We start from the raw sequence: 12,420 nt of genomic DNA, 5'->3' as shown, positions 1-12,420 counted from the left end.
AAGATCCCTGGACTTCAGGTTCAGCATTGCTCCCTTCAGCAACTTTCCTAGGCAAGACTGCCATGGCAAAGCAAGGTTCATTATGCTCCCAACTTTTAAGTGCAAGAGCATATGTCTACAAGGCTGTCAAAAGCACGCTCACAGCTCACAGGAACTTACCCACCCTGAACCTAGTGCAAACACTTCTGCAGCCACAGCAGAGCAGAAATCAAAAGCAAACTCTACCAAACAGATAATTAATCAAGTAGGAAATTACACGGAGCTTATCAGTGCTAAACCCTCACTTTCCAAGTTACCTAGTTTCAAATTGTCTCAGATACGTACAGCTAACCAAGCTGCAATGTTCTGACATCATGAGAAAGCAGGCAAGTGTTAAAGGCAAGGTTTCAAATCAGCTATTTCTACTCTATAGGTGAAGGCCTTCTGATCACACCAAGGTCTTTGCAAGTGTTGGTGAAACTCATATTACTAACAGTGGAGAAAGTACTAGCTCTATCACAGGGGAGAGCTACTGCAGAAAAAAATTCAACGTTCTTTCCATTCTCATAGCTCTTGGTGACAAAGATATGAACAGCTATGGGAAAATGCACCCTCCAACAGAATGACTGGGAAATAAACGTAGTTTCTTTCAAGAGAAACAGAATCCTGAGCAGCCCATTGTAGTAAATGCCCTTAGTTTTGGGAAGACAATGAAAATTGATGGTGGAAGTTCAGAATCTGACATTCCACGGCTATTTTGACAGAGTAAGATTAGAGACGTTGCAAGAAAATCTGAGCTACTCAAGGGGTTTTGGTTTTACTTATCAGCCACAAAAAGATATATTCATGCAATTAAGTTTGCTGGGCATGGAATTATGCTGCATAGTAATACCAGCTTGAGGAAATACAATAAGAGCAAAAAAAAGCATACTTACTTCAAAAATACATTCTCTAATATTTTTGTTCTAAACAAATACATTACTTGCTTTGTCAGATAAAGGTCTCACCTTTTCCAAAGAGTTACTCTCATTTTTTATGCTCCCAGTTAAGGGCAAACAGACTAACATTTACATATACATGTCTATTAGAACTAGTTCTGTTGCATCTCCCCATTTACAGCCCAAGAGACCTCAAAAGACACCACAGTTCATCAGACACATCCTGGGGATGTTAACTATTCTGAACAAGTTTCCAAAGCCCCAAGGCATCGGGATGGCTACTTTTGCTCAGACCAACTATCCTTACAGCTAACTTAATGGCAGCACTTTACTTCAAGCCAACTGCCAAGCAAAACTATCTGAACCAAGAACTTGCAACAGCCTTTCTTCATTAAGCTGTGTTACTAACCATGCTCACAATGCTAACACAAAACCTTAACAGGCTCATGCACCCACTCAGAATTACTTACAGCAGAAAGCCTGAACACCACCATGGGAAGTGCAGTTTGCAATCTCATTTCATTGGCCAAATAGGCTTTCCCCCAACAAAGAGAAAAATCAAACCTCGCAAACTAAAGCTACTCCTGAATAACCACATTACAAAGCCCTGAGATGCAGGATGGAAAGACCATTATAACCATGTAACACAGCCAAATACCAGGCATCAGCTGTCACAGTCCTTCACTTTTCAGGGCCATGGAGAACCAGCAGGAGAATTTAGCAACAGAAACACTTCTCAGCATTATACTGCTGTTAGAAGCACCATAGCAGGTGCTAGCTTCCTCTTTAAATACTAGTATCAAAAAGATGGTAACATGGTAGCATGCCAACAGCGAAGAAAATCTGAAAGCAAAACCCAAGCTCCAATATGTATTTGTTTTCTAAATGAAAGAAATCGCAAATAAGCTCTTTTGAAAGATAATTGTAGTCTTCTGGTTTATTTGATACACAAACACACAGTAAGCCTGAATTTAAAGACTAAGTATAAATCTTTACACACGAAAATGCTGATTTTCTATGATCCCATGAAAATAGCCTGGTATTTATTTGCTAAGAGATCACTACAGCAAGAAGGAAATGTTAATTTCTGGCTTATCTGAAGACTGCACACAATCATGCCATCATTACAAGTATAAAAATAACACAACTGGGGAACAAGCTGAAAGTTTATTTGGAAAAAGCATAGGTACATCCTATAATTAAACCATTGTTCCTCTCAAGTGCTTGAGAAGGGAATATCTGCTCAACAGCAGCATCCTGTTTAGATGTGTTCTGACATTAAATGACGCATTAGTATCAAACTAAGGGCTACTGTACATTTCTCCCCCTAAGATGTGGTCCAACGCTGCTGCCTCTCCGCTACTCATTACTACCGAACTGAACTGCCTTGACACACCACACCAGCAGTTTCCAGAAGAAAACCTTAGGCACATAACACATATAAAGCATACATTAAAAAAATTTCTTCCTGCAGACGTCACTACGTGGCATGAAAACAGTGAGCCAGTATGCGCAGTTTCTGAGGTAACTAGTTATTCGCATACCATGCCATGCAAATGAGTTGTTAGGATAAAGAAAGAGATTAAGGCTCAGTTTCTCTTGTTTGAAAACAAAAACAGCCCAGATTAAGCTACACCAGTATAAAACTGCACGCTTTCTAAAATGGCCTATGACACCAATAAGAACTTGTTTTGAAAAGACTTAAAGCTGTAATAGTTCATATAAAATGATGTTTGGAGGAAAAAAAAAAAATACAATGCTATTAGTCACAGCTTAAGGGCATAAAACCATTTGTAATTTATGAACATACAGAAGTTAGATTCCCCAAAGTAGTTAAATTAACTTCCTAGTTCATGTCTTCAAAGGGAAAATGAATAGTTTAATAAAGCAATTAAAGAGCAGAGCTCTCTTACACAACAGGCATGGTAAAGTACAGGCCATATTCTTTTTTATTTTTGAGCTTCTTTAGTCGGTGGAATGTTGAGCTGTAATTCACAGAACTCAGAAAAACTCTGTAAGCCAGCACACACGAAAGAGATATGGAGCTGAAGATTTTCCAAGGCAACTGCAGAACACGCTGTTTACCTACCACCACCCCCCCAAGACATAAAAATCAGTCCAGCCCAAAATCACTGAGAGACTCTTGCACTGCAGAAAGTCATGCAAAGCTAAGTTTGCTTTCTTTGACAATGAGCATCAGATCTGGCACTCCTCAAAGCTGTACATACAAATACGGGCTTGCTGTCCTACTGTCACTCCTCTTCTAGAGCCTGCAGTGAAGTCATTTTGCCAAATTTGCACCATGACAATCCAGGGTGAATAGTAATGTTAAATGCATATTCGCCTCCTTGTAATTTGGGAGAAGCTGAGCCACAATGACTCTGTTAACACAAGTAAACCAGCAAATACACTACTAACACACTTGTCTTGTTATCTCTTGTACTGACATGAATATGATAAATATATTTTCTCTTCCCAACTTTAAGTTGACTCTCTCAACTTTAAAGATATCTCATGACTTCACAAAAGCCAGAATTAAGAACTATTTTTATGAGATAGCATAGCAAAGAAAGGAAAATACAAGTAAAAAGACAATAAAAAGTTACTTTAAGGGAGGAAGGATAAACAAAGCCTTTGTGTCTTTCTACATAAACATCATTTTTAATTTTACTTAATGACTGAAAGCAGATATGCACAAGGATATTTCTTTCAAATTCCATTACTGTTGTAAAATAAAACTGAATTTCCAGAACAGAGAACCAGCATGTCAGAAAACTCCTGAATGCACACAATCCACCATGAGCCGTCCACAAAAACGCCAACCAAGTTCTCTGCTGCAAGCTCTGCTCTCCTAGCAGCAACAGGAAGGCAAGCCTGACCACTGGTTTCAAGTATTTCCAGGGCTAACAACATGCTATGTTTCCCACAGATCTGGTCTTATTTGCAAATTATTTTGGCCACTCTCTGTTTCGTGGATTTAAGGGTGGGTTTCTTTTCCTGTGGCGATTGCCACAGCAGGCTTCCAGTCTGCTGATTCTGGAAGTTTTAACAGCATTAAACTCAGCTCCCAGTGTTCCTGATTTAGCTCTCTGCTCCATGCCCTTCACACCGGCTTTATCCCTGCATTCGGGCCAGTTTCTTCACTGCGTCATTTCTTACTTTCTGCCCCCTTTCTCATTTTGTTATCCCTGCTAAAGAGCAGGGCCGACAGGCAAAGACAGGAGAAACTTTAACAGTTCACATGGCACAGTTCACGTCAGGGGGAAATCGTCATCCCCCTAAGCCCAGTCCGGTGGCCCCACTACCTGACCAACTGGTTCCTGAGCATCTGCCAGTGTCACTCCTCCCAAACCCCCAGCCATCCTTTGATAACCATCTCGGGAGGCCGGACACTGCTGGCAGGCTCCCCTGGTTGGAATTTACTGCTCTACCAAAGCAAGGCACCTAGCTACAAGTTTGCAGAGACTGTGCTTCCCAGGGGAGAACACTTGGCCTCCTTCAGCTTTCACAACACACAAAAGGGCTGGGTCCAGCACTGAAGGCAAACAGACACTTGGAAAGGGTCAAACAAGGACAGAGAAACAACTTTAGCACCACGAAAACACATTCCAGAAAGCAGCTTTTCTTTTTTGTTTTTTTTTTTTTACATTTAAAAAATAAAAATAGAAAAAAGGCAAGAAATGCAAAAGACACACTAAATACAATGCCTATGCAGTCAGCATATTTTTCCATGGGAGTTTTTATTGTCTCACACATATTCCATGAGCATGAGGATAAAAATAACATTACCACAATGACGTATCCATAGTAGAAAGAATGACTTATGGGTGCCGACCGAAAGCCAAGGTTTCCTCTTTGCCCCCAATTTGAAAATGCCACCAGCCAATCAGCCGCCTGCCAAAATAATCAGTAATGCCATCTCTTCCCCAAAACCAGAACAGAGCCACTGCTCAGAGAGCAGGACAAGCCTTTAGAAAATAGGACAGATGGCATTACAACTCCAAGCAAAGTAACTCCTTGTATCATTAGCTATTGAACCGCGGCTTGATGCGGGGATCAGTGTAAAGCTTATTAGTCTTTAGACAGTTGGCAGCAGCAGCCACTGCAGCAACCATCCGGTAGCAGAAGGAACTCATTCAGTTTAGTTGTTTTTCAGGTCATGTTAAGTCAAAACGTTTCTGTACACACTCCAGTCCCCAATTTAACCTTTCTTAGTCCCTCAAAGCGCGATTACACTTACAAACTGCTTCGACTCATGCACTCCTCCGACAAAGAGGGCTCCAGGAGCCCAACGCAGGTATCTAAAAAATCCCTGCCTGGTGCCATTGTGTAAGGATTTCACCCTACTTTGAAGAGCAAGGACTTGCCAAGAATACCACTGACCTCAGCCCCAACATTATGAAACGGCGCTGCCAGCTCCAGCCAGCTATGTAAAAGTAAGGAGTGAATTCAAACCCAGAGCCGCAGCGTTCTGCGGGGTAATAACAAAACAACAACAAAAAAAAACACCCCAAAAATCATACTCTGGGCACATTTTCCCTTTTACCGGAAGCAACCTTAAAAATCAACTCAGCTGGCGTTTCCCTCTCTCCCTTCCCCCCCCAAAAAAATTGGGAGCTGAAGGAAAGTTGTTGGCGTTACTGTCTTCCTCCCCTAAGCGGGAGCTTGCCACCCGGGAATTCAGCGCTGGGGGCTCTGCGGTGAAACCCGCGACGGGGCCGCTCTGCCCCCCAGGGCCACGGGGCTCCTGGGTTTAAACACACACGCACCCCCCTGTCCGGAGGGCGCCGCGGGGTCCGGGGGAAGGGTCCGCCTACCTGGGGGCTCCTCTCCGCCGGGTTCTTCATCACCGCCTGGCGGAAGCTGTTATCCACGTAGGACGCCATCGCGCTCCTCCTGCCTCCCGCCGCCGCCTGCCCGGGCTTCGCAGCCGCCGCCCGGGGAGGTGATGGGGGAGGGCCGGCCGCGGCCTGGCGCTGCGGGCTGCGCGGCCGGAGCGCTGGGCGAAGGGGCGGCGCGGAGGCTCCGCGGGCTCAGCAGCGCCGCCGCCTGGACTAAGAGGCGGCGGCCGAGCCCCGCCGGTAGCAGCGGCGGAGGCGACAACAGCTCGGCGCTCCCTCTGTAACCGGCTCTACGCGCCCCGCCGGCCCACTCCGCCGCATCCCCCCGGGCACCGTCGCCGCCTCTCGCCGCTTCCTCCTCCCATCCGGGCTGATGGGGGGCTCCGCGCCCACCTCGGCAACGGGGAAGTTGCTGGCTCGGGGAGGAGGAGCGGCGACGGGGCGGGGCGGGACGGGGGGGGCGGGTCGCTGGGGGACGCGGCCGGCGGGGCGACCCCCGCCGGCCGCGTCCCCCAGCGACCCGCCCCCCCCCCCAGACAGCGATGCCTCAGCATCCTTCCCCACAAACCGAAGCCATCCCTGTCGTTAAGCCCAAAATAAAGCAGACTGACCGGCTGTGGCCATCGCCCCGAGGGACGCGCATCAGCACGGCTCCGGTGATGCACCCTGCGGGTATTGGTGAGGACGTGGAAAAAAAAACAAACCGAAACAATAAAGACTTCATCGGCTGGATCTAGTGCTTTGGGGAGGCCACCTGTTGTCCTCAAAAGTGATCGCCAGCAGCCGGCTGTCCCCTCGCTCGTTGCTATATGGGATGAAAATGAGGAAAGGAAGAGTGTGAAATCCTTAATTCAACGCTATTCTGGGAGTGTAGAATGGACTAAACTAGACTTGAATAGAATAGAATCTAGTAAACTAGGTTGGAAAAAACCTTTAAGATCATCAAATCCAGCCATTACCACAGCACTGCCAAGTCCACCACTAAACCACGTCAGTAAGGGCAGCGTCTACAGGGTTTGTGAATGCTTCCAGGGACAGTGATTCCACCGCTTCCCTGGGCAGCCTGTTCCAATGCCTGATCACCCTTTTGGTAAAGAAATGTTTCCTAATATCCAATCTAAACCTCCCCTGGCGCAGCTTGAGGCCATTTCCTCTTGCCCCATCTCTTGTCACCTGGGAGAGGAGACTGACACTCACCCCACTATACCTCCTTTCAGGTAGCTGTAGAGAGCAATAAGGTCCCCTCTAAGCATTCTTCTCACATGAACTGAAGTTTGTAAAGGATAAAGGTCTTGCGACATGGCTGATTTTCTTTGTTTACGACCACAATGAGCGTGTCTCAACAGCAGCTTGACAAATACGCATTATGGAAGTATTTTTAAATATGTCATTAACAGCCATGTAACACTACTAATGTATTTGCTTTTGCAAGCGATGTGTACCCTTTGCTGATACAGATCACACAATGTAAATAATGTCAACAGTAAGAAATCTGTTTGATTTCCAGTCACTAGCAGGGGTTTGCGCATTTTAATCACAATTAAGGTAGTGTAATTTTTGATTTGTATTTTTTATTTGTGAAAAATCACGGGGATAACCATTTTTTCCCTCACAAAACACATGCTGCTGGTCTCAGGAGACAAAATCTCATGCTTTTAGAGGCACATGGCTCTCAGGCTGCGCTGTCAGACAGTAATCTACTAAACCTACTGAATTTCTAGATATGGCTCATTAACAAAGATAACTCATTGGGCTAATCCCACTCATATGTGTCAGCAAAATATTTTTGCGGCTAATACCTATAATTCTGGGCAGACCATGGGAAAAGACTAGGGAGGGCTCCGCATCCTGGCTACATCTTGCTTGTTGGTGTTTATTAGTAGTCCTTATGAGGGAGGTTTTTTTTTTAACTAACAGATTGAAAATGTACCGTCCTTTGCCCTAAAAAATAACAGTTTTAAATACGCCTCACATTCATCATCCAGAGAGTATAATTTCTTCAAATTAATCAGGCCTGCAGCTATAGGGAAGTGCCAGCTTTTCTAAAGCTCAGCTTACCAACACAGAGTGCTAAAATTCCCTGATTTTTGTGGGGCATATGTATAGGGCAGTGCCACAGGAATGCAAGGAATGCTTTCCTGGGCTCCACTCCTCGATCACTTCAGGGCACCCATTCCCTCCTGCTGCAGACTAGCTTGCCTGACATCTTTATATCTCTACATCAAAACAGAGCTACCCACTCTATTTTAATATGCAATTATCTTTCATTTCAGAGCTATTAGCTATAACAGCATCAAGTGAAGTGTTTCTTTCCAATTAATTTTTTATTGTGCTAGCTGGTAACACAATACCTGTGATTCACAGCTATGTTTCACTTCAGCCAATGGAATTTCGGGGGGCTCCAGTTGTATGCTGAGCACTGTAACAAATCTTGATGGTTATAGACATATGTCAAAGGCCTACCACACGCTATGTTAATTGTTAGAAATGGGAGTGAATGAAAGCTAGAGAACTCTGTACAAATACACTCATCAATTTCTTAGTAATATTTAAGGATATGTCACATCAAAACCTTTTTAGTGTCATAACTGTATAATGTAGATGCTTCTGATTGTTTATATTCTCCATGGTGGATACAAGTCTGTCCTTTATGCAATTTTTTTCAAGCTGAAATTACAATAGTTCTTACATCTGAATAGAAACAAAAAAAAAAAAACCAGCAAATAATCATCAACATACTGAGTAAGGACAATAATTATTACAGAACACATGAAATTAGCTCTGGCAACCTCTATTTTTCATGAAAATATTCAACAAAATAAAATTTACATTTTTGCAACTTTCACATTCTCTCAGTCTAGCTGAGTTTCCCATTTCCCAGCTTCAATAGTAAATCAGTATGGTTTAAAATACACACACACACCAGGACCTGCCATTCATTTTACATTTGCTTTTCAGTTATTCCTCAGTCTACATTATCCAGACTGATTTACAATGCATTTTTGGAGGGGGTTATTTGCACTGGTCATCATATTGTTACATTAATGGGTTTCCTACCCCATATTACACTAGGAAACAAAGAGTTACGCGTATACATTACATGCAGTACATAGAATATTGATATTTCGGCAATATGAAAAGGCTGCAACTCCAAATATGACAGCTCAGCATAATATCTTTTCAGATAGCTGTAACTAAACACCATGTTAAAGTATTTTAGAAAAGTATTTTGCCTTAGAAATGCAGTTTCTGGCTTCCTGAATATCTCCACTTCTTTTAAGAGATAAATTGAAGTGGTCAGGTCAAACAGCTGCTAAAATGCCAAGGAAACAAATTCAGCATTTCTGGAAGCAGTTTGTTCAATTGCTAACCCTCATTTTTAGAAGGATACTCACACTTTGAAAGTCTTGCACTTGACTTAGCCACATGGCTTTTAGTTCATGACAACAGCTATCAGTCACCCACAATTAAACACTTGGTTTGCTCAGGAGAGGCCAGTCTGCCATGGTGGGGAAACAGGACATTGCCTCTTTGGGGAGTTTAGTAAATGAGATAAAGTCAGTATAGATATAAACCCATGGATGTCCTTTTATCCCTTCTTTGGATAAATACTTTTTCTCATCTATCTTCTGGAGACAGCATGGCAGATGAAGCAGATCCAAGCGGCTGAGCTCCAGCCCTCAAAACTGCCGATCTGCTTCCCAGCTCCTTCTCAGCAAGAAAGTTACTTACATGACCACTTGTGGTGGTGGACAGTAAAAGGGAGCAGAGATTCTGGCCTGGCAAACCACTCCAGAGCTGACCTTGAGAGCAGTAGCTATTCCCACTGGGCTGGGCAAAAGCCAATCTTGTTGGATTTTAAGTCAAAGATGAATGATTTCAGGTACAAGTAAGGCCACTACCAAGTGGAGACTATCTCCTTCAAACAAGCTTAGCCTCTATGCTCGTCTTTTGCAATGGCAACGTTTCCAAGAATGCTGCATCTCACATTCTGGGATTTATACACGGATGGGATTATTACCATTTGTAGCTCCAGCTTTTATCACCTTTTACAACATGATGAAGGGCATGTGGGGTTGTTTGTTTGCTTTGTTAGATTTTTTTTACACAATATCCTCTAGTTATGTGGCAATTGTCAATTAGCTATCACTAATGTACAGACACAGCATATAACCATCATTCTGTGTCCCTGAACCAGAGGGTAGGATAGGAAGATGTCAGTGCCTTAACAAAGTCCATGCTAAAATAGTCCTTGAATATAGGAACCTTTACGTTTATGGTTTATGGTCCTTTTGTACTTGTAAGGCAATACAACATTCTGAAGGTTATAAAAGAGAACTTGGCCTGTGCCATAAAGCAAATTTGTGGGGCTTTTTGTCTTTTTTTGTCCTTTTTTTTTCTTACAGAAAACCAGGAAGAATTTGTGACTACTATAATGCATTTCATACATTTGTTCAGAATTTGCTACTATTTGCATAGCCACGTTTGGGAATATTTATCATTCGACTCCTGCTGTAGTTGCAAATGTATGCAAACCAGCTTTAGCTAGTTGGTTTAATACTAACAGTGGCAGCCTAAGGAGCAGAATAAGCTAACTGTCCAAGTATTTACATGGTCTTTGAAGAGAAAGTCACAGCCCACACAGTATTGCCTCCAGCTACACTGATAAAGGTGCCCAGACCAAAGGAAAGGTGGCCAAAATTTGTATTGCTTCAGCAATCATCTGCTCCAGATTCTACTTCTGTGGAAAGAGGCACAAAGATATCGACAGAACTTCTTAGGTATTCTGAGATATAAGAAAAGCACTGTAAAGTGCACTTACATATAACACTAACAAACAGCATTTTGAGTTTTTTAAAAAGAAAATTAATCACAGACATAGAAACAGTCAAATAGCATCTTCTGTCATTATCAGGAGGTTTAGTGAAAGAGGTTGTTACAGTGAAATGGTGCAAAGCTCACAGCAATAAGTCTGTGCTTCCATGCTGGTGCACTCTGAGACAGGCTGCCAACAAGGAGAGGTGCCCACTACGCAGTGCAAAAGTATCAGACAGACTAAAAACAAGGTCTTTGTAGATAGACAACACTTTCTGAATGATAAATAGGTTAAAACATGCTCGCCACTCCTTTCCAAATAATCATGCATAATGTAATACAGGTAAAATATGCATAGGAAAGAGTTCAACTGCCCAAAGTATATCATGACACAGTTTTGTGAACTATATATGCACTGTCACATATATTTCTAATATTCTATTTCAGAAAATATCATCCTAAATAAGGAAAAAATATTTCATCCTTATTATCTGCCTTTGAAGTTTTCATTATGGAACAGATTAAAGCCCAAATTTATATTTTGATGGTTTGCTTTTAAACCAATATATTTCCTAAAAGAAAATGCAAACCTCTACTAAAATAACTATAATTGACTTGTTTAAAATAATCTTTTGATTATTTTAACATAAAGTGATTTTGCCGAAGTATGAAAAAGGGAAATTGCCAAAAAGTCAGTCCAGACAGGATTATTATTTATTCAAAGTTGACCAAATCTTTAAAAGAATTTAACTCATATGTATTAATGATAAATAGCCAGATAATTATTAACATCCAGCAACAGGGCTTTTCATAAAACACTAGAAGATGATGAAGTTATCTAATAGACCATGCAGAATGATAAATAAAACATGTAAAGCTCTGCAAGGAAAATAAAACACATAGAAGGTAGGAATTTTATTCAAGCACAAAGATATGAAATATTTATAAGAGAAAAGATTGTTGTTAACATTGGTATTAAGACTTTTCATTCCAAATGTGCTATTTTCAGTATTAGGATTCTATACTGATTGACTAATTTTCACTGCCTACCATCAGAAACGCTTTTTTTTGTTTTTTAAAGTGAGCTTTATTATATATGATTGAAGTGTTTGGCTTCAGTCTGTCCTAACTCTTTCAAAAAATATGACTATATTTATAACTTTTGGCATTACCGCAGGACATTATTCTACAAATTAAGTTTACAGCTGGTAGCATTTTTCTGTAATGAATTATTGATTAATTATTCCAGATATTGCCTGTTCTGGCTCAGCCACCACACACTGCTTGCTGCACTGCTAAGTCAGCTCATGCTAGAACTATTCCTTGGACTGAGTTCCCGAATGCCACATTCCCGTCAGCTTCCACCTCTTTAGTCTTGTCACCATCTTCTGCAGAAATCATCCATGCTCTTTCCCACTTGCTTTAACACGCTATATACTGCATCACAAATATGTTCCAACATGATACTACTGGTGCTTATTAGAAGAGCATTTGCATTTACATTGCTTCCTAACAACCTTTATAAATTATTCCCTTGCTTTGAAATTAATAGTCATTGTGTATAATGTTTATGCGGTTCAGTCTTCTTTATCCTTCAGTCACCGTTTAGATCTGTTCAAAGCATATGGGGATGTGTGGGTGTGAACTGAAGTGAATGTTTCTGTGCTGTGCATACATATCCTGGCAAAGCATATTCACACCTATATCATAATGTGACAACTACTAGGTACCAATTTAAATGGCTAGAATCAACCTTAAGCTCAGAAAATGCTAGAAAAGTTAGTATTTTTATTACTTACAAATCAGTGATACCACACTCCATCAGTTTATGTTCCATTCATTTTCCA

The 12,420-nt window shown here is 41.9% G+C and overlaps 1 protein-coding gene across 5 annotated transcripts in view; it reads right to left on the bottom strand.

The window, feature by feature from the left end:
* Window positions 1–6,167, bottom strand: part of RAPGEF2 (Rap guanine nucleotide exchange factor 2) — a 197,861-nt gene extending 191,694 nt beyond the window's left edge. For 4 of the 5 annotated variants that reach the window (XM_062609911.1, XM_062610068.1, XM_062609991.1 and 1 more), the window contains exon 1: window positions 5,735–6,166. In XM_062609911.1, coding sequence (XP_062465895.1) covers window positions 5,735–5,803 — 69 coding nt within the window. In that variant the 5' untranslated portion in view covers window positions 5,804–6,166. Of the gene's footprint in view, window positions 1–5,734 lie in introns of all 5 variants that reach the window. The other variant, XM_062610149.1, reaches the window with a different exon arrangement.
* Between the last annotated feature and the right edge of the window lie 6,253 nt (window positions 6,168–12,420).

Source organism: Pezoporus occidentalis, unplaced genomic scaffold (genome assembly GCF_034315485.1).
Source record: "Pezoporus occidentalis ecotype Australia unplaced genomic scaffold, CSIRO_AGI_Poc_V1 ctg1, whole genome shotgun sequence".
Lineage (NCBI taxonomy): Eukaryota > Metazoa > Chordata > Aves > Psittaciformes > Psittacidae > Pezoporus > Pezoporus occidentalis.
Note: the sequence above shows the minus strand (reverse complement) of the source record. Positions and strands in the feature narration are given on the sequence as shown.